We start from the raw sequence: 22,982 nt of genomic DNA on the forward strand, positions 1-22,982 counted from the left end.
CTGCTACTGCCAGTAAGTTATTGGCATTGGGATGTTTCAAGGCATTCAGATGACTTTTCCTATCCACACACAGTGTCTCTTTAATATGGTATTCCCACAGGCTTTCATCCTCTGCATTGTCTTGTTTCTATTTCAGGTAAAAGAAACATTTTGGTGCAAAGTCCAATCCATCACTGTCTCCCTTCCCTCCTTGCTGTGCTTGTATCTTCTAGTCCCTAAAGAGAGGATGGGACTATAGAGGTGACCGGGGTCACTTCCAGGATCTTCTTCTCCACCTCCTCCTTTCCTTGCAACCGCCACCACCTGCCAGGGCTCTGAAGATGTAAGCATCAGGGGCAAGGTTGGCAATGCAGGAGGATATACTGTATATTCAGTGTTTCCCATAGGTTTACAGCTTTGGGTGTATGGCCTGACAAACAGCGACACAAACACACGTGCTTGCGGCGTAGCCAACTGTATTGAAATCGCTCTTCGACAGTTACATTTGATAACCACCACCTTTCATCATAAAAACACTGACAAGACTCCGACATGAACCACAACATCAAAATAAAGACGTGTCATGCCATGAATGCAATAACTATTCAGTGCAGGATACAGACCAGAGGAGGAATTGCAACTAGAGAGAGAAATGACATGCCGTCCTAAAACAGAGAACTAAGATAAAGCTATTTAGTTTGTTTGATAAAAGGACAAGATATAGAGACCCGTTCTCTGTGAACGGCGTCCTTAAATGTTGTGATCTGGCAGTATTTACAAAATAAATGTCAAACAAAATAAAATTAACCTGACCTTTCTTAATAGAGGAAACACTGATATTGCCAAGTCATCTCAGGAGTTCCAATTCTATTCGGTTTCTTGTATGGTGCATTATTTGTATACAGCAAATAATACATCAATTGTATAAATCGCAAGTTGTGTATGTTTGATTTGTATTATTTTTTTATTATGTTAAATCTGCTACGCGTAACATATTTCTTAATGATAAATATATTTTTTCAGGAATCTGCTGTTTTCAGAGGCCAGTGGCCGCTTTAAACACCAAGAAAATACCCCTGGAAAGACACAGACAACTGCAGCTGGGGCTCAAATGGCCGCACAGCTTTATTAAAGCGGCCCTCTCATGTTATGCACTCCAAGTTTGCTCCCAACAATCAGGGGGCGACTGCAGGGGCTTGTTTATCTGCATGTATTATTGCGTAAATAAACTTGTATTAATTGCGCAGGTTATTTAATGAGAAAGGGCTGTTTTGTTATTAATTCAGACAAAATGATATATAATTTTGATTTATTTTTTATATGTTGCATATGAACACGTACTTGAATATATCTAGAGTTAAACATAGCTCTTTATTATTTTTGATGTGTACATTAACTGTATCACACAGACATATGTTACATATGATGACACACAAAACTGCATTCAAAAACTATTTTAAAAATCAGCTATTAAAAACTAGGATTTTACATCATTATTATGCAATGGGGAAAAAATAGGCAAAGTAGGGGTGTGTGTTTTTTTAATATACAGTATAGGGAAATTAAACGTGCTTCGTGCTTTTTTGTTGCGTCCGCATTGCACCTTGATTGTCTGCGTTCTTGCACGTGATAATGTCAAATATTATCGTCTTCTCCATAAGACTAGACGTGCAAAATGAGAGGGTTGGGACTCCTGTTACAGGGACAAGTGTTGCACCTCTCACCTTTCACTCGTTTGGCCGCAGCGCGCGCACACACAATTGGCGTCTACGGACTCTCTCGATTGGAAGCAGATGCAGGGAGAGCTCGCTTAAAACTGCACACTGACCGTATAACTAAGCTAAAACATTTTCCACTGCACTGCCAAAGGGCCGAGTGGGTCATGCAGGTGCAACACATGCCTTGCAAGGAGAGTATGAGGAGTAGCAGGAACGGCTGCAAAAAACTGCGCATTGTGCACAGAACAGCACAGCCTGACAGCAAAAAAGTGTTTGATTAAAGTGCTGCATCATTTCCTTCAATTATGCCTCATTTATCATCTGTAGAAGAAGCTTTACCTCTCACTTGTGGTCGTGCATCAGCTGACAATAAGTCATAACAGACAGCAGGAGTCTGATGTCCAATTGACCATGTTTCTGGCACGTTCAATAGATTTTTGTTTAACACTGTGTTCATGGCCGCTTTTTGTTTTGTTTTTTTCTATTTTCAATATACATTTGTATCAATAATTAGGCTTTATACAAATTTGAAGTTTTTATTTGAATAATATTGTAAAATTCTATTTGCAATTAGAGGAAAACAATGTCATAATGATGTATTTGAAACAAAATAAATGCTGAAATAAATCGAAATCCCATGAATTTAATTCAATTTGCGTGTTCAAAGCACAAGATATTTAAAACACTATGAAATGCATTTGATGGCGTGCAGTTAGAGACGCTAAGAACGGTTTAGGAAGTGTGATCTCTTCCTTTTTCTCTGAATGAAGCAAAATATTTCAGGGGGAAAAATAAAAAGAACTGAAAAAGGACGTTCCTGGATGCCTTGAACACCCCAAAATAGAAATTATTACTGTGGACTTAAATATATCCTGTCAGTCTTAAATGAATTGCACTTAGCAGCAGGGCTCACGCAAACATCGCCATTACTGTACATGTATTTTTAATTGTTTTATTTACATTGTTTTATATGTTCATGTCTTACATCAACTTATATACGTCGCCCACTCTGAGTTTTCCCTGTCATGAAAAACGATTCCACTCAGCGGCGCTGATTGAATTTTATTCCTTCCTGACCTGGAACTATTCTGCGAGCACACCATCAATCTTTGGACTAACACGACACTTGTTTGTTATTAGAGCCGCAGGTACACACTCTATGCGGTGGTTTTCTATGAGGTTTCATTCTATATCATTGACCAGTCGTCAGCATCACGTGGCACCTTTTGTTTCTTTTTTTGGTTTGCCCTTTTGCTGTCAGTAAGGATTGAAAGTATTGGAAAGATGTTTGTGTTTTGCTTAATTGTGATGAGAATTATGCGGTTCCAAAGCGGCCTACGTATGCAGTGAGAACACCCATGCCGGTTAAGAAATGCGCCTCAAAGTAAAGCAAAACACATAATTGAAAGCGGGTTGGGTGTAATTTGCATATAAAATAATCAAGTCATCGTATGAAAAATAATACATTTCCTTATAATAAGTTATTATTATTTTGAAGATCATATTGTTCAGAATGTATTAACTATAAGCAACAATTTTATTGATAGCGTTTTAAAAAAGTGTCTCCTGGGGAAAGTGTAAAAAAAAAACAAAAAAAACTACGTGCTACAAAATAAAATAACATATGAGACAACATCCCCTATTGTCCGTTATTTAAAATAACCTAACGCTTCTATGACTTTTTCTACAGGTTGGTTTTTTTTACAGATTTATTTTGCGTGTCCTAATAATTGACCGTCTCCTGTCAGGCAGCATGGCCACAATTCAAACATGTATGCATGTGTTGGACTATACAGTACATTTTTGACATGTGTTCTATGAGAGGTAAGCACTGGTGTGCGCCAGTGTTTACACACAAAGCCACCCAAAACAACGTTTGTATCATTAGTCGCCTGGTTAGCAACATATGGCGGCCTATCACTGCTTTCAGACATGATTATAAAAGTGCAAAAGTATTGTATTATCGTAATTCCACCAATATTTTGCCTTTAAACTAGGTAAAATTGTATTATTGTGAAAAAGTAAATAGGTGCAAGCTATTTCTTAATTTTGTTATTTAAAAAAAATTAAATAAATTCACATAAATTCCCATAACATCGTCAGGAAGGCCTCTTCCTTGTCAGATATCACCAGCCTGTCTTTAACTGCTGCAACAAACCAGTCTTTTTAAACTTTTAAGCTCACATAAAATGACAATTTATTAAACAAACAAAGCAAATTCTTGCAAAAAAAGAAACAAACAAAAAATACTTATGAACATGTGAAGAATCTTTCAGATAGTAGGGCGATATACACGTTCCGTCAGTCACTTTTATAATGGAACAATTTTAAGGTCATTCAGTTTAGAAACACTGTTTTTTTCTTGGTGTTTGGTCCATAATAAGCCGGCTACAGTTTGGAAATAAATTACTATATGCATGTTTAACATAGTGTATAAAGCCACAAGAAGCAAAACAAAAAAAGAGAGAGCGAGAGAGAGAGAGAGAGAGAGAGAGACTTACGTGTTATTTGTGGTAACACTGTTGTTAAGAAATACCGAGATCAAGTCTTTTTTGTTGGTTTGTGTCTCATATTAGTCCATGTTTTGCTGCTAGAATGGGACTCAGAGTGTTCACATACAGTAAATATGGAGGCTGGTTTTGGATCAGAACTTGCTGCAGTCATACACAAAAGCTCCCGAAGTGCGATAGATGGACTGGCTCGGTGGGAACGACATCTGGCAGCTGTTATTCCCGTTCACCGGTGAATTATTCAAGCCAATTCTCTGGGATTCGAACATCTCTCGCACCGAGTGGAAGTTCTGCTGCTGCGCCGGGTAAGCTGCGCCGAGATGGCCCAGGTCTCCGGCCTGGTTGAGGTACCATGAGGTCAGCCTCCCCTGGTGGGCATGGTGGCCCTCCTGGCCGGAGTTGAGGCTGCCGTGGCTCAGGGAGGACGAGGTGGTGGTGACCGAGTAGTCTGGCAGGGTCTCGTCCACGGTGGTGCTCGGGGGGACCAGGTGGCTGCTGGCTCGCTCCCCGGCGTATAAACTCATGGCTTGCATGTTGCAATGGTAGGTGGCGTTGGAGGTAGTGGAGATGGAGTTTTGGTTACAAGGGGAGCTATACACAGATGTCTGATTCGGGGAGTAGTTTAAAGACAATGATGGGGCGATACCTGTCCTTGTGGGGGCACTTAGGCTGGGAGGCAGCTCAGTACCCCCCTGAGGGGACCCCCGGAGGGAGGTCATGATATTGTCCACGCTGAAGCCCTGCGTGGAGGCCTGGCCGTGGTGCTGGTGGTGCTCGGACCCCTCTATGCCCATGGATCTGTTCGACGGGATGCTGTGAGGGCTCCCACTGGACATGCTGCTGCTGTCCGGGCTCTCGATTTTGGGCACAGCGCTCAAGGAGGGAGAGTTGGCCTGCGGGGGCGTCACGGCACCATTCTCGGTCTTAATATCCTGGATTCTCACAGGCTGGGTGCCGACCTGCACAGATTGCTCCTGGTCCCGGGACTGCTGCCTGGGCGGCAGGTCCTTCTGGATCCGCTCCTCCTTCTCCTTGAGCACGTCCTTCTTCTTGAAGCGCCGTCTCCTCCTCAGGAAGCTCCCGTTTTCGAACATGTTGTACGAGTCCGGGTCCAGGGTCCAGTAGCTGCCCTTGCCGGGCTTCTTGTCATCGCGGGGCACTTTGACAAAACACTCATTGAGAGACAAGTTGTGTCTGATGCTGTTCTGCCAGCCTTGCTTGTTGTCTCGGTAGAAAGGGAACCTCTCCATGATGAACTGATAAATCCCGTTCAGAGTCACCTTTTTGTCAGGTGAGTTCTGGATCGCCATGGTGATGAGCGCAATGTAACTATACGGAGGTTTCACCATATCCTTCGGCTGGGGTTGAGGGGTGTAAGGTCCATACGCCCGGGCCATGCTGGCTGGATACTGGTCGTGAGCAGCGTGGGTGTACATGTTCATGGGTGCGGGCATGCCGGTGTATCCCCCACCGGCGGCGGCCCGGTAGTAGCCGGGGTCGCTGCTGATGTAAGGCACGACGCCCAGAGAGTTGGGACTGGAGACGGAGTAGCGCGCCTGCATGACTTCTGGTCCAAAAAGTTGGGAGATTCTTTCGAATCCTCTGCTCAAAACAAATCACAGCTCCTGGCTTTAAAAAAAAAACGAACAAAAAAGTGTTTTTAAGCCGTCCCCATCTCAGAACCGCATTGGAAAAGTTCTGGACTTTGGACATCCGTCACCACGCAGGACTTTTGCGCAGTTAAATTCTTTCCTCCTTTTTGCTGCCAGTGAGGCCCCTCCTCGCTCAGGGCCACCAGTCGTCCAATAGGAAGCGTAGCAAGGGGGGTTCTGGGTTCTGGGAGGAAGGACAAGCCAGCCCACTTCGGGCCCAGACGTGACAGAGCAGCAGAGTTAAGTCACAACAATCAGATGAGGGAAGAGCGATTTATCCTCCAAATGCGAGCAGTTGTGCAATATTTACACTCTTTAGTCAGCATCAGCCATCAGAATCTGAATGATTTATTCCAGCATTGAACTGACTTGTAAAATAGCAGTTAGAGCAGATGGGCTGTGTGAAAAGGGGAGATCAAAGTCCAGACTGTGAGGAGGTGGAGAGTCATCTTCATTAAGGGGGGGAATTAAAAGGCGAGTTTGGGCTCAGAGGTGTGAGGATTTGTTTCATGGGTAGGGTTTAAAACGCAGGGAGACAAATGGTGTTAACGTTTGGTCTGATTGAGGTTTGTCTTCTTTGAAAAACATGCAGCACACAATACACACAAATGTAATGCGTTGTTGAGACGAGGTTGCATATTTCCTCAATAATCCTAATGAAGTTTTCACTACAGTACACCTCATTTTTAGTGTAGGTTTTGCATGCGTATTACATTATATGCAGGAATGAAAGCATGCTGTAAGCTTTTTGACTCCCATTATTGAAGAAAAAGGAGGCCTTCATTGTGCGTGAAATTGTTAATAATCATTGTGAGGCAAAGTTACACTCCTAATATCAGTGTAAGCCTCTGCATGTCGTCTTAATTAAATGTCCGTACAGCTCTCCGACGGTTTCTCCTTACATGGACCCGGGCATGAACTTTTTCCACCGCCCCGGGGTGTTTGCACATGGAGTCCACGACTGGCCTTCTATTTAATACCACAGGCCTTACCCACCCACAGGGGCCCCCTTTAACTCCTTCACAATAGGGGGTATTCAGAGATGGTATCTTTTATTGGTCAAGTATGAAAAGCTGAATTTGAAATAATAATTTCTGGATTGTGTGTCGATATTGTAATTGTTCAAATATCCAACTGATGTACAATTAAAATTCATTCATAATAATACATGATTTATTGTATTTATTTATAGGCTACATTTAACAAACATTTTACTTTTAAGTAACCACCTTACTATGGAATTGGTAAATGTGTGATTCAGTTAGGAGAGTTTGTGATACTTTTCTAAATCAAAATCTGTAGTGTAGCGGATTTGTGACAGGAAACGGCTAAGGGAGGTTAAATAATGAATGTGAGTTTGGCTCCCTCTAGTGTACACAAAGTAGGACGTTTGCCATTAAAGGGGAAAATGACCAGCATACATATCAATGTATTATACATATTTTAAAAAATGAATTGAAGACACTTTCTCGGGAAATACATGAAGCTGAGTGAGTCATAATGTGCATTTTTACATACACAGCGAGGTCTAGGTCAGGGGTGTCCAAACAGCAGCCCGGGGGCCCAGAGCATGTTGTAGAAATCAAATCAAACACTTAAAAAAAATGCACAATGTAAAGTGAAAAGACTGAACAACTTTTTTTTTTTTTTGCCTTTTTACAAAATAAAAAAACACACATAAAAATATTAAAGTGGCCCTCACATCCTTTGATTTTTCTGTATCCCGTATGTATCTGGACTAAGTGATCCTTTCCAAAAGTACACTAAAAACTGCAAGGCTTACGCACACTTAGACTCTACTACCATCTCTTGGTCAACTTTAGTATCACAGTTAGTGTGCTACATGTTGTGTGTCAAGGTGGGGGTAGACTACGAACTGACCTTTGATGAACAAGTAAAAGGTTCTGGTTTCTTCCTGCTGACTGACCAATGATCTTTCCATTGCGTCAGCATCATTCAATTAGCTCCAATTTATCCCAGGGCGGTTTCCAGTTAGAACCTGCAGAAGGGGCATAAAGAAGGAATCATTATTTATTTCAAATAGGTAGAATGTTAACTATTTTGCCTATCGTGACTTTTCAGTACCAGGTTAACTTCCTCATGACCTAATTACCTTAAATCAGGCCAAAAGCCCAAAATGGTTTAGGTGTTTATAACAAGTTAGCAGGGTTGTCACGAGACACTCAGTTCCCGAGACAAGACGATAAACAAGATTGGGTCTACAAGACCGAGACGAGACGAGACGAGACAAGATTTTAACCTTATTTTTTTTTTAAAAGTACAATGAAAAAATATTTTTAAAATACAGGAAATGAGAATATATTGCAATCTACGAAGAAAATTTCTACTAAGTTACACGCTTCTGCACTCTGTGTGTATGCTAGTGGCCCCGCCTTCATTCACGAGACAAAGAGGCTGTATGACTGACAAAGGGATGGACTCCGTTCATGCTGTTTTTCTGTGGAACAAATGTGCCAAGGTGCTAAAACCAATGCACAGAGTGAACTCTCTTCCTGCCTGTTTGGAGGCGGGAGATGTGGAAAGCAGACAGGCATGCACATGGCAATATATTGAGGCCGGCAAAGCTATCGAGTTCATTTTCATTTATTGTGTGATTAATTAATTAATGTTTTTATTTATTATCATCCCAGGCCGAGTGTCCACAAGACAGTTTTTTTCTGAACAAAGAAATCTCGTCACTTTTTAATCTTGCAAGATCTGCCCCCCAAAAAGTTAGCAAGGTAGTTTTAAATAATTTTGGTTACATTATTGTGAAAATTATTGTGTAGACCAGGGGTCACCAACGTTTTTTCTTGCGAGAGCTACTTTTAGAAAATGAAAATGGCCACGAGCTACTCATTTTTGTAGAAATCATTTTCATACCTTATTTCAACCCAAACAGATCAAATATGCTTGTTTTACCAAAACATTCACAAAATGCTGGTATCCACAACTCACATTTTATGTTTCACAATACTTTTCTTTCTGGTGTTCTCACATTATTAACTGAAAACCTGAATGAAAAGCAGGCTTGCGGGCGCCTCATGTGGTCGTGGGGGGCTATCTGGTGCCTGCGGGCACCACGTTGGTGACCCCTGGTGCAGACAATAATCAAAGGTGGTGCCAGTGTGTCTGATAAAGTATGTGAAGTTTCATATGGACCATTTCTGTTGAAGTCCTGCAACTCAAAATGAATTGTTTGTGGTTTAAGAAGGGACATCAGTTTTGGTAAAGTTACACTTCCCTGTGATTCATTTTGTTTCGTTAGTGATTATTGAAAATAACATTGTAACGCAATACTGTGAATATTTTAAGGAAGAAATAAAACACAAGCAGTCATAAAGCGACAAAAATGTCAACAATGTGTGTTTAATGACAAAGAAAAGGAATGGAAATTAGTGAGTAAATGTAGAGGAGTCATAAAATGTTTTACAGTGTAAAACAATCACTGATACAATCCAGGAAACGTATACAGTACAGTACATAGGATAAACCATACGGCAACACAGGTACACAGTAAAATATGCTGTGACAACGGAGAGAGAGAAAAAGCTTAGAGGCACACTACAAATGTTTGGAATATGTGGATTGAGTTTGCAGGGGGTGGGGGTGGAGGGCAGCGGTACAGCTATAGGTGTAGATGCTAACTGGAGGGTCTCAGGTTCCAGTATTCCCGTGGAAAGTGATTATTGCATTCTTTTATTGTATTATATGGGATGCCAGTGAATGTGGGAAATGTGGCAGAACTAATCTGACTAACCTAGATCAGCAGCTGCAGCAGCATTTTGGACCATCTTTTGGGGCTCTATATGCTTGATTTATTGAGGCATGTGAAAAGGGAGTTGTTCAGTACTGAAAGCGAGACTACAGCATGTTCCTAGGAACGCAATGTTTCTGAGGTAAAAAAAAAACAACAAAACAACAAAAACTAAGTATGGGTGATGGATGCAACATGGCATTCAAAAGCTCGTTGCTTGATTAAAAATAACCCCGAGATTTCTAAGATCTGAGTGAGCATTTGAGCTGAAAGAGGGAGGAGTCTTTGCCAAGAAAGTTGCTGACCATGCAGTTCTTATAATAGCAGACAGCCAATCGCGTGGTCTGTTTGATAAGGTTTAAAAGAGAAATATAGTTGAAATATAGCTAGTCATCCGCTTAGCAGCGATATAAAAAGTCGTTCAAAGAGACTGATAACCACCCCAAAAGGAAGCAAGTAAAGAGCAAAAAAATAGCAGACCTAAAACAGAACCTTGGGGTACTCCACAAGAAAAGGTGGCGGAAAATATCCAAAAGAATTTAAGAAATGTTGTGATTGACAAAGGCTAATCCAGCACCACTTCTGTACAGAACTTTTTTCAGCATGAGAATGTCCTTCATAGCTGGAAGGAGTGCAGTCGTAGTGTTCTGGATGGAAACCAGACTAGAATTGTTCAAATTTAGTGGGATGCTTCAATGACCTTGTCAGCAACATACATTCCTAACACATTTAAAAATAAACTAGAACTTAGAGACGCGGCGTTACTATGTAAGAAAAAAATAGACTTTTATAGATATGTATTTATTTATAACAGCCTCCTTCAAATAAATGGGGATATGACCTGATTCCAGTGAGATGTTGTTGCATTTTCATTTTTCGACAGGCGTGGAGGCAAAAAGAAGAGTTGCTTGCGCTATGTATTGGTCTTATCTTTTGTGCTTTACAGAAAATAACTTTTAAAGGTAGAACAGTAAATAGGGATGCGTCTGTGTAGGCTCTCAGTCGTACAGGAGTTGTCAACGTCCGACACCTTCTTCACAGAAGTACAGATGACGCCTCAAGAAGCCTTTTCCTCGATGAGTAAATAGGGATGTGCATTAAATGATGGGGCAATGGAGCATTAGGTCTGTATTCTAAACCGTCATCAAAACTCATTGAAAAGGCCTCAACAGAAACAGAAAATGGAACTGTAGTGTTTGTGGATTACTCAACTTTTTGGATCTTTAAATATGGGAATACCCTACTGTGGCGTTTTGTCATTCACAGTTCAGTAGATGGCGACAGAGTCCCTTAAAAGGGGGTACGGGCCAGTGAGCGGTTTGGTCAAACTTTGAATTTAAACTGTTACATTCAAAATGTATAAAGATGTATGAATTGTCAACATAAAACGGGGAGGCTGATATGTCAACAATGTCATAAATAAACTGTAAACAACAAAAATGGATCATTACTCTTGATACTGTGAACATGAAATGACCGAAAGGATATTTGTATAGGAAATTGTAACACACATTCAGTTTATACATGCAAATTAGGAAACCATACAAGTAAAACCAATCATAATAATAATAATAATGTAATGAAAAAACGCATTAAACGCATCGATTAGTGCAAGTAACAGTATATTTAATTCAAAGTTTGAATAACGACACGTAACAGATCAGAAATAATACGTTCCTTTAATGATAATTTTCAACAATATTAAGTGCACGGATTAACATAAATGTATGAGTTTTTTTCCTGGAAACACGTCCTGAAAATGTGCGCAATCAGTCGGTCGGTAAGTCTAATGAGAATGTTGACTACATGCATCACATTGTGATATACTGTCGCCCTTCGTGGAGAAAAGAAACCTCATATCACAGATGATACGTGTGGTGGTTACATGACACAAGGCTTCACGTCCTGATAGGCGCTCTGGTGATGATGCAGCTGATGATGATGATGATAGTAAGAGCCGCCAGAGCTGGAATGGAGAGAGGACATCCCATTGAGGCTTAAAACGAAATCTTTCCTGTCGCACACTGGAGAAGAGTGGCTGGAGTATCGAGACAGTCCAGCTGCAAAGAAAAAGCCAGAACACGTTAAAACGACTGCTAAAAAAATGAAAATAAGATGTCAACCATGTTTAATTGTGTCTTTGTATATTCATGTATTTGGCATTTAAAAAAAACACCAATTAATATACAATGATCAAGTTAAATGGAGGTTTAGAAACTTCGTTAAGCACTGCACCCTTTTGTTAATATATACTCTGCGTATTGGACATTCTGATATAAATCATTACGTATCAATTAATTCATGAAGTAAATCGACTTTACATTTCTTAAGTGTAGGCCTTAAAGTCTTAAATTAACTTAAATACACGCGTCATATTCTACATGCTTGCTAAAATAAAAAAGGCAGTATTTAATGTTTGTTAAAAATATAAAACTGACAGGGGGAAAAAAATAAAATGTATTTTTAAAAATTGAGAAAAATGCTCACATTTGCTAAGAACGTTGGAAACAAAACAAACAACCAGAATATATTAATATATCTAATTAAAAACTGGGGGTGTAAATTTTTTTTCTTCAGAAAATGAAGGGAAAAAATCACATATTATGTTTTTTTTTTTACGATTTTCAAAAATAAAATAACGGGAAACAATGTATGTCTGTAATGAGGACAATTTTATTAAAATCGAATTAGTAATTATTTGTTTATCATGATCAGAATTAAGATGGATTTATTCTTGACAATGTCCCTGAAGGGGTAATATTTTTTGTATTACTTTACATTTTTTATGACATTGTTTAGTGCCTGATAGTCATTTATAAATGTTTGCATCAGTCTAATTATAGTCGACACCTACCGAATGTTATAGGTTTAAACATACAATAATTGCTTCCTAAAGTATATTTCTGCTCCACTCATTTCGCAGTTTCACTTGATATAAACAAACACTACATGCAACATAATAATAATAATGACACAAATAACAATAATGCATTTTTAATTGTATCGGTATGCTATTTTTAATTAATTCTCATTATCATTTTTTCAGTGTATCATGTTGATAAATGAAAAAAAAATCATAAATAAAGGCCATTCACTCATTTTAGTACCTGGAATGTCAGTAGAATCTCGTCCATTGTGGTACAGGTAAGACTGATCCAGAGAATAAGGCGACATCCCGTGTGTGTGCAAAGCAGTGTGGGCACTGGTGCTGTTGTTCGATGTCAGAGTCTGCTGCTTGATGTATGAAGGCACTGCAGGTGAACTCCAGTGGGGGGCTGCGTTGCCGTAAGGGCTCTGACAGTCCAAAGGGCCCACCATGGCCGGGGAGGACTGCAAGGAACTGTCCGGGCTGCAGTAATCCGCGTTGGGGGTCACCTGGCATGCAGCCATGTATGACGAGCTGGAGCCGGGGGACACATGATGCCCCCCACCGAGTCCCTCAAAGCCCCCCGCGTTAAAGTCCAAGTTGTAGCCGTTGTGACACACTAAAGGGCCTGATGCTGACTGGAAATCAAAGTTGGCCCCAAAGCCGATGCTGTTCATCATCCTGTACATTGGTTTTAAAGTTTGGCATTTCCTGCGAAAGCCCCGAGGTCTGCGGCGAAAGGAGCCCTCCTCGAACATAAACTCACTACCAGGGTCGATGGTCCAGTAGTGGCCTTTGCCAGGTCGACCGAGACCTTTCGGTAATTTGATGAAACACTCGTTGAGAGACAGGTTGTGTCTGACAGAGTTCTTCCATCCTTGATAGGACCCCCTGAAAAAAGTGAAGCGGGCCTGCAGGAACTGATAGATCTCACTAAGAGTGAGCCTTTTGCTCGGCGAGCTCTGGATGGCCATCACAATGAGGGCGATGTAGGAATAAGGGGGCTTTTCTGGGCGCCTCAAACCGGAGTTCCCCCTCTTGCTTTTCGCGTCTTGCGCACCGGCCGCCATCACTGCTTGTGCGCCGCCAGCCGGCATGGAGCGTGCAACGTTCGGATCCAAATGGGGGCTCTTGCTCGCCATAGATGCACCACTAAATCATCCTGTTGAATTCAAAACACAAATAAAACCGATGCAGGTCTTCGTCCTCCATGTCCCATGAAGCGCCCCCCAGCCAAAGATAATCAAGAATTTCCAGCTTCAGCTGCTCTTCCTCGGCTCGGTCCATCGCTGGCCCCTAAAGACCTTCAACCAACTCTTCTTCTGGCTCTGCCCCTGTAGACCCTTACAATCCCTCCAAGAAGTCATCAGGAACTAAACTCCCTCCCATCTGGACACGATCCAGACTAGAAGCCGCGGACACCAGGCTGTGCGTGCGTAAAAGACCGACCACCCCACCCCCTCCTCCCTAATCGCCCTTCCCCTCACTTTCTCATGCACACTTCCACTGCTCTGCTCTCAAAAAATCTTCCAAAAATCTCGGTCATTCGTCAGACCATAACTGGACACAAAATGTGGGCATAAATGGAGAAAAAAGTCTGTTCAAAGTGCACTGCTATTGCAGGTATGTTTACATAGTGATAAGACATAGACTAAATCAAATTATAGCTTATAGAGACCAGTTGTTACCAAATGGGTAGCAAATTATTATTTACATGTGAACTAATGTTAATGTCTACTATAGTACATAAAATATATTATTATGATGTTTAAAAAGTGGGTCCATTTAACTGGAAATATAATCTTAAAAATAGAATACAACAAAATTCTGTGATGATCCATCTATTTTCTATGCCGCTTATCCTCACTAGAGTCATGGGTATGCTGGAGCCTATCCCAGCTGACTTTGAGTGAGAGGCGGGGTATACCCTGGACTGGTCGCCAGTCCATCGCAGGGATTCTGTGAAGACTTGGGACTTTAACTTGGGTTTTACTTGGTGAATATGAAATGAATATACTTTTTGGATTATATGTCAAAGGGGACAGTTGATTTAAGGTTGAGCCTATACAGCAGGTGGAGTTGAACACGTTATAGGATTTTTTTTTAAAGTTCATTTATTTCAGTAATTTATTTCAAAAAGTGAAACGTATATTCTATTGATTCTACAGTGAGTGAAATATTTCCGGGATGTCCTTTTTTTTTTTTAATAATAATTTTGATGATTATAGGCCTACAGCCAAATTTACGACCTGAAAGCATTTCCTGAGCCTTTAACTGTTCTGGTGGTTTCATTAGATGATTGGTTTAATTAGTCTCAATTGAACCCCTGAAATCAAATAACTCGTACACATCTAATTTAGTGAGATGCACCTGTACACCTGAAATGAACTAGAACAAATTTCAATCATAATCCATAATAAACCGTGATGTTGTTAAATACGTGAACAGCAAAAATAATAAAACATAATTAGATTAACAAGAACGTGTTGCCCCGTTGTTTATTAGTGTTATTATTTGAGAACGGGGCCTTTTCAAAGAAAGCTGCCTTCTCAGGAAAACCATTGCGCATGCGCGGAGCTCCAGCGAAACCACTGCATGCACCAATTAGTGAATCGATTTCTATTAATACGTTAATTTCATGAAAATACCCAACAAATAGGAATATGGTATTTTCTTGCTGCGGTGAATAAGGTTCATTAAATGTTATATTGCAAGTAGGCGTCATGCAACATTTCCAAATGGCTTTTTGATTTTGGTGTGAAATATACGTGACAACTGTACACTTTACACATCAACATGGAGTTTTTATTTTGCTACAATCGGCATATCTGAAAGACAGTGCAAACCGACCAGCTTTATACATATTTTCGCAAAACAGTTGAGTAACAGTTGTGACAAACCACAGCTGGATGCACAAGCAAAACAAGAGACTGCATGGCCAAAATAAAGAAAACTGCCACAAAATGCCACCAAAGTCATGTCAAAAATAATCATGTCATCCACTGGTTTCCTTCCTGCACCGGTGCACATGATTTGTGATGATGAAACATGTAAGAATGAATGTCATTCGGAATGAATGCTTCATAAAGTTTGTGAGAGAAGACCACAAATTGGCGCATGCGCATTCCCAGGGTCCACATGGTATGGTGGTTTGACGTAAAGCAATGAGGCAGCAGGTGTATTTAAATACTGCATCATTATGCCGGTATAGTGTTCCACAGGGGACACAAGTGGCAAATGGCTGTGAGTGTCCCTCCTGAAGGGTTTGCTGAGGATGGTGTCTATTGTAAAGGAACTTGTGAACTTCTTAGCGGTGCTTGAGAGGTCGGTGCTCGGCGGTGCGTCCTGTGCCGGCTCCGAGCTTTGCTGCTGCGTGCTCAACCTGGCGTTGAGGCGCTTCCTTCTGCGTCTGAATACGCCGTCTGCGAACGTGTACTCGCTGTTCGGGTTCAGCATCCAGAAATTGTCCTTCCCCCACGGCCTGGAAGGGTCGCGGAGCACTTTGTGGAAGCAGTCGTTCAGAGACAGGTTGTGGCGCACCGAGTTCCTCCAGCCGGTGTAGCTGCCCCGGAAGAAGGGGAACTTGTTCATGAGATACTCGTTGATTTCGGCCAGGGTCAAGCGTCCAGAGGGGGAGTCCCGAATGGCCATGGCGATGAGGGCAATGTAGGAGAACGGTGGTTTGGGTCTCCTTGTGTACGGCTTGGGTTTGCCGCTTGCAGGGCTGTGCGCCACAAAGTCTCCGTCCGAGCCGAGCTCCTCCTCAGCCGCGAAAGGCGACAACTTCCCTCCCTCCGGAGCCTTGAATGTCCCATCCGACTTCATATTATGATGGTTTCCACACAAAACCCCACGCTTCATTCCCTTTTATCTTGAGGAAGCCACGTATTGTCTTGAGCTACTTGGATCGTTGTGTCAAGTCCCGTGCGTAAAGTGTTCCGGCGATGCTGCGTTACCTGTGAGCCCTAACAATCTTCTCACCTAAACCTGCTTGTGCAACAGTTTATAGCTTACCTCAGGACCAACCCAAAAGGGGCGGAGTTTGTCTGTTTATAAAGGTCTGTACTTCATTGGTATGTGACATGTTTCTGTAGAAACATTTAAACGTTTAAACGTGAACATTTTTTAATATTATAATGATTGTCAGGTGCTTTTTTTCCTTCCTCACCTGTGCAATATGATCTGCATTTACACCTGAGACAAGCAGGTGGCGTGTGGTTCCACAGGTGTAAAGTACAGTATTCAGTGGGAAAACACTCCTTGAGGTTATTTTTTTGCCCCCAGTTTGTTTTGTGGTTGTTCAGCCCACATAGAAACCAATGTTTGTTTCAGGTCTGTGCCACTGCCAGGATAGAGGAGTTACCAAAAAAGACACATTGTCATTTATTTTCCTTCTTATTTAACTGGCTTGTTGTTTGAGATTATTTTGGAAACGGGAGAGTTACCCTTGAAACGGTCCAAAGGGAAACACCTGCAGTACGTAACTTTGACAGCATACTCTCTTGTTGTACCAACACAACAGTAAAAGAAGTTTAAGTCGAATCTGCTTAACAAAGTTACACAGGTAACATCATATGACTACATTTACACAATTTGAAAGCCCGAAAAGCAGTTGGAAGAAGCAGACCTTATTGAATCTTAACCCTTCTCCATCTCTCAGCAATTACTGATACTGTGAAACCTCAGTTTTCCAACGCCCCGGTTTTCAACAAAAATTTCCACCAAAATTTTGCCGCACTGTCCTTGTATTTTTTTATTGAGCGCGACTGCTAAATACCTCACCATGGGGCCAAGGAAAGATACAAGTGGCTGTAAGTTGATAAAGAAAAGCTACTGAATTAAAAGAAGAACTCACTGCAAAGTGCGGAAAAGGCGTCCGTATTTCTGATCTCGCCAGGATGTACGAGAAGTCTGCATCAACAATGCGTTCCATCCTGAAGAGGAAATCAAGGAAGCAAATGTTGCGAAAGCGGTAAAGGCGTTAACAAAACAGAGATCAAACGATGGAAGATGTTGCTGTGGATCGCCTCCTCTTTCTTTCTTCCCCTCCTCCCTCACCGCTACTTACCGTCTTCGGCAACAACAGTCTTCAGTAAAGGTAAAGGTGATGTTAAATGTTATTGTTGTTAAATTTATCCATGTTATTTGTAATTTATAATGATTATACATTGTTTTCTGCATGAAAAACTATAATTATTCTATAAAAAATGTATTTTTTATTGATATTTTTGGGCGTTTGGAATGCATTAATTGGATTTACAGGATTTCCTATGGTAAAAATTGCCTCGGTTTTTGTACGTTTCGAATTTCGTCTGACATTTTGGAAGAAATTAATAACAAAAACTGAGGGACCACTGTAATTTGTTCAATTCCTGTATTTAAATGGTCACCTGTTCCAGTTTTCTAAAAGAATACAGAAACCACACCAATTATGATATTCCTATTATAGGCTATTCCATCATTTTACTCCACATATTGATTTCTGGGAGAATTATTTTGTCATGAATGTAAGTATACTTTCCTGATAAGATTGATTACACCCGTACGCTGCTGACAGTTCACAAGGTGATCATGTGTCATCCAAATTTCCAAAACAGGATGTATAGCACCTCGTGTGTTTATGTCAATATAAACAGGTCAAACCAGAGACGAGAACATACTAACTGCCAAGAAAAGTGCTGCAGACTATGTACTAAATCAGACACAAGCCATTATATTGATACCTCTCAAAGATATTACCTCATTTGAAATATGACAGAAAGTACAAAGAACCGGCAAGGTCCAAGGTCCACAAGACATTCTAGGGCTGTGGTTCACCTCCAATTTGTTCGTAATTATTATTATTATAATTATTTATTCTCATAAGCGCTGAAGTCATTCCTATAATTTGCTGTAGTCGTTTTGTGTGATGCAGCTCATGACGACAGCTTTTGGTGCGAATTTTGAGACAGATTTTTACCATCAGTTTTGTATAAACTCCAATTAATACACTATTTTGGCACTGCATATACAGTATATTTTGGAAATGCCCGTTAGAGTAAAGAAAACCTTCACACCATAAAAATTACACTTAGCCACAAAAGGACGGTATGCACATTTCAACATTTATTGTGCACATTTTTTGCAGATATACAATTGTAAGTGTTGTGGCCATATTTACTATATGCTGGGATAATGAAAATCATTGGAACTTGCTGTAAAAATCATAGATAAGCATTTGTGACCACCACAATTGATTTGCCAATGAGTATACAGTCCTGCAAGGACTACAAGCACAGTGCTTGCAGCAGATCCTCTAGGCTTCGGTTCAGAGGTGGGGAACCTACGGCCTGTGGGCAATACACGGCACACAAGAGCAGTGGATCCAGCCAAACAGGCAATTATAAGAAGCCTTCACATCACCCCCAAAATGTAATACATCATAATAAACATTTGTTGAACAGTTGAATTTTCGGCAACCAATAATAAAAATGTTCCCCTCCCTGTTTTAAACACAGTCATGCAGCCTGAAGGTGACTGATCTCAGTCATGACTCACGAAAGTCCTTACAAACAGATGATTTCTAAAATAAGCTCTCACTGTAGTTGTTTATGGAGAGAAAAAAAAGAGTCCTACAGTCCTACAGTGGTTCGGAAAAGGGCAGATGTAATACAATCCACGCACGCTACTTTTCTGGGATGTTTTCATGTTTGTCTTTAAGTGAGAGGTATGCACTCATTGCCCCCTTTAAATTCATTTGCAATCTAATTGATTTGAGATTGGAAATTTCCTGATTCATTTTAACCATACCAATATGAGAAAGCTAGGATGTGCGGATTGACAGTGAAGCAGCAATACTTCCGATACGGTGTTGTTTTTGGCAGCCATTTTATTTTTAGTCTTTGCTTTAGTCCTTTACACAAAAATGCTTATTGTTTTAGTCACATTTTAGTCAGATCTATCTGTGATAGTTTTCAATTTCCAATTTCCAATACTTTTTTATTATTTAAGTTTTTTATTTTACTAAAACTGAACCGACTAAGTATTGGAAAATTGGATGAGGAAAAAAAACAAAAGACGGGATACAATTACTCTCTCTCTGTATACAAAGTACACCTCCTGTAACGGGCTACAGGTGAATACAAAATCCAATATAGGTATAGCATATCTTAAAAAACATAATATACACATGCATGTGTGTATATATTATATATATATGTATGTGTGTGTGTATATATATATATATATATATATATAAATAATATATATTAAAATATTTAATTGTGATTCATTACATTTGTCCATAGTTAACTCATAATTAATCACAATTAATCACAGATATAAATAAGTTTTTATCGGTAATAAGTAGGAATGTAAACCTGTTGGTGGTAAATGATTCAATACGCATCTACATACATGGGTTAAGATACAATTAAAAAACGCTCTATTTTAAAAACAGAACAATTTGATATGATTCGATACAGCGCACAAACAATATAATTCAACGGTTGTTGATGTAGACATTCATCTTACATTATAAAATAAAGAAGCCCATTCTATAAAAGTGGCATTCTTACAGTATTTTCAAGTGTGTAAAAAGAGCACATCATATCCCCAAGCATGCTGTAAGACAGGCGTCCCCAACCACATGGCCGCGGGGTAAGTTAATGTGCAATGATTTAAAAAGAACACTTGAAAAAAACAATTGTAAATAACTACATGAAATTTTATTTAAAGGGATATCAATTTTGGAAATATAGGCCATTCGTTTAAGAAAATGAATGTTTTGCATGTTTAATGCGAATGTCGATGGTCCTTGAACGCACCTTGTAACTTTTTCCCATGCTGAACAAATAGACTACTATACTGTATTATTCCCCTTTTTCTTTCACCTCATCTTTGGTCCCAACTGCTGATACTATGTGGGAATGCATAAAGGGAAGATTTGATGACCTTATTGAGCGCTGATATGTATATTTATGTGGTGCAATTCTCTCAACAACAAAGTCGAGACTCGTACTGGTGGATCGTGGGTCTGTATTCATTTAGTGCTTTTAAAATGATGTTGTTCCTGTCACAGTTTGCACAGTACATAATAAATAAAATAAAGAGGTCGCTATAATGTACATATGTTTTGCTGATGTGTTGAAAATCTTTCCCGGTGACTAGCTAGTGTGCTGCTAATGTTAGTGCTGCTAATGCTATTTACATCCATTCTTGTTTTCAGCCATGGTCACATTGATACAAGCCCCAAAATAGCTATCCTCGGCTATGCCTGCCAGTAAATAGCAGCTCGTAACCCAAATTTTTGCTTGCAGTTCAAAGCAAAAAACGCTCATTAGTTGGGACACTCGTATGCCGAGGTAAATATTGGTATCAGATCGGTATCACCAATACCAGCCTGAATTTTACTCAGTATCGGATCGGAAAACGAAATCAGTGGTATCATACATCGCTAGAGAAAGCACAACATAAAATCATTTAAATGTACATTGCAAGACATATTTCTCAGAAAACTATTTGAACATTGCAAAGGATTTCTGTCACGTAAACCTTTACCGCAAATTCCACATGGTGTCTAAAAATAACCCGGTGAAGCTGTCTACCTGTCTTGGCTTCAGTTTGCATCAGTCTCGCTTGAGGGTTGGTTTTTTTGTTGCTGTCTGTACAAACAAATCCTCTTTGCGTGTGAGGCAGCCGTTAGTTTGTGGGGTCAAGATGATTTCCAGATGATTACGCTGCCGAAAGCATAAACAGTAGCCTCGACATCCACAGGATGCATTCAAAGGGTCAAAATGTTGGGTGTTGCTTCGTGCTATTTAAAAATCTTAAGGATATTTCACACTAATTTGACTTACTGTAAGTGAAGGTATGAGTCTTAAATGTATTTGATCATACAAGTTCTTGCTTGTAGAGGTTTTTTTTGTTGCACCCTTCTAATGCACACATAATGTAATAAATACCATTACACCTCGAATTCTGTTTGGGCGAGTTCAGGTCTTTTCCTTGCACCTGTAATATGCTTAACTTTGGGAAATCTATTTAAAGAGGACTGTTCTTTCATGTTTGTGAATAGCATCAAGGAAAGACGGCGTGAAAACAAGCCCGTTCCTGCCGCTGGTTTGGGGAGTTTCTATTTCCGTATTTTTCACTTCAACACAATTGAACTGACAAACACATGGGAACACAAAAACATTGCGCGTATAAATAAAAGGGTATTGCTCGGTGAGGGGAAAGTAGGAGTAATATGCAGACCGGCTAACATGGAAATGTACAGAGAATGTTTAACTTATGGATGAATGAATCGTGGGGTTAAAAACACAGAAATAAGCTTGCCTATCATACAGATGGGGGAATAATCAGGGGAGAATTTCGCAACAGAAAGATTGAAGACGCAAAAAGGATGAAAGCATAAAAAGAAGAGCGATCAAGTTTCTATTTATTCAATGCAAGGTTTTGAAGGCCTAAGCAGGTACGTATGTGGTAGGAGTCTTGTAAACAGTCAGTGACGAGCCGCAGGGCCACAAAACTGTTATTACGACGGAGAGAAAAGGCGGATAAACATTTAAATCTGAAAATCTATGGCAGGCATCCAAGTGTTGGATCCAAATTCAAATTTGACAGAGAGGGATTCCCACTGATTCGACTCAAGGCACATAAATATTCTTAACAGAACATAAGGGTTTTATAGTTTTATAGTTAACACGAACCTTTATCATCTTATCATCTCTCCTGATATCAGTTTTGAGACACAATGACCCAAAAACAAGTATAAAAAGACGTATGTGCAATAATGCAATTACTGTGAAGGTTGAACCATTACATATTTGCAGACTTTTACAGCTTTATCATATAGTATGCGGCAACCTTTGCACTGCGCCTGTGACTTTTCCCCTCCAACCTACTACTATCTTTCCTCTATTGCTACATTGGTTGATTTGAAGATGAATTCATAAGCTTTCAATACATTTCTGTTACAGTTGCCAAACCAGTACCATATAATGACTGAGCAGTAATCTGCAGGCCACATCTACAAGGACAATAGTTGCGTGAGGCTGTGCTCTGCTGCACCGTGTACACATACTTAAAGCAAAACTGCACTTTTGTCATCCACAATCCTGATGTGAGACATGAACACACATCTTTCTCTTTTCTGTGCGTTCTAAAGATATAAAAACAGATACAAAAAAAGAGGCAGCTCATTACTGCAAGGAATGGGACACACCTATGTGTAATGTTGTATAATTTTCTATCCATTCTGTAACCCTGTAGCAACAGGCACAGCCATGATAACATGTAATAATTATCGTAATTCGCCGTACTTTGGTCGTTTTAAGCATTCCCGGAACTTTAATGTTGTCAGCAAATGTAGCTAGAAGAATATTGTATATGTTCACTGATATTATTCTAGCTATTCTCTTAGCTTGGTTGCCTAATAATCAAAACAGAGCTCCAGAATAGTATTGGTATTGGCAGGTATCCAAATTCATATGTATTCGTATATACTGTATATAGCAGATT

General features: G+C 40.1%; 3 protein-coding genes across 3 annotated transcripts; all 3 read right to left on the bottom strand.

Annotated features, from left to right (window-relative positions):
* Window positions 1–296: 296 nt before the first annotated feature.
* foxc1a (forkhead box C1a) lies at window positions 297–5,990 on the bottom strand. The gene has a single exon (XM_054769426.1). It carries the CDS (start codon window positions 5,767–5,769, stop codon window positions 4,342–4,344), a length of 1,428 nt encoding a protein of 475 aa, XP_054625401.1. The 5' UTR covers window positions 5,770–5,990; the 3' UTR covers window positions 297–4,341.
* Window positions 5,991–9,195: 3,205 nt separating this feature from the next.
* On the bottom strand, window positions 9,196–13,850 carry LOC129176870 (forkhead box protein F2-like). Its single transcript, XM_054767346.1, has 2 exons — window positions 12,724–13,850; window positions 9,196–11,676 (listed from the first exon to the last, which is right to left on the bottom strand). Exons 1-2 carry the CDS (start codon window positions 13,622–13,624, stop codon window positions 11,498–11,500), a joined length of 1,080 nt encoding a protein of 359 aa, XP_054623321.1. The 5' UTR covers window positions 13,625–13,850; the 3' UTR covers window positions 9,196–11,497.
* A 1,418-nt stretch (window positions 13,851–15,268) lies between these two features.
* On the bottom strand, window positions 15,269–16,447 carry LOC129177186 (forkhead box protein Q1-like). The gene has a single exon (XM_054768027.1). The coding sequence runs from the start codon at window positions 16,341–16,343 to the stop codon at window positions 15,564–15,566; it is 780 nt and encodes a 259-aa protein (XP_054624002.1). The 5' UTR covers window positions 16,344–16,447; the 3' UTR covers window positions 15,269–15,563.
* Window positions 16,448–22,982: the final 6,535 nt, after the last annotated feature.

This window comes from Dunckerocampus dactyliophorus, chromosome 2, assembly GCF_027744805.1.
Source record: "Dunckerocampus dactyliophorus isolate RoL2022-P2 chromosome 2, RoL_Ddac_1.1, whole genome shotgun sequence".
Lineage (NCBI taxonomy): Eukaryota > Metazoa > Chordata > Actinopteri > Syngnathiformes > Syngnathidae > Dunckerocampus > Dunckerocampus dactyliophorus.

Bases quoted from the DNA above. Each gene is read 5' to 3' on its own strand.
- foxc1a (XM_054769426.1), bottom strand. From the start codon at position 5,769: ATGCAGGCGCGCTACTCCGTCTCCAGTCCCAACTCTCTGGGCGTCGTG.
- LOC129176870 (XM_054767346.1), bottom strand. From the start codon at position 13,624: ATGGCGAGCAAGAGCCCCCATTTGGATCCGAACGTTGCACGCTCCATG. The intron at 11,677-12,723 runs GTACTAAAATGA...TTTTCTTTGCAG, and splicing joins AGATTCTACTGACATTCCAG to CTGGACTGTCTCGATACTCC.
- LOC129177186 (XM_054768027.1), bottom strand. From the start codon at position 16,343: ATGAAGCGTGGGGTTTTGTGTGGAAACCATCATAATATGAAGTCGGAT.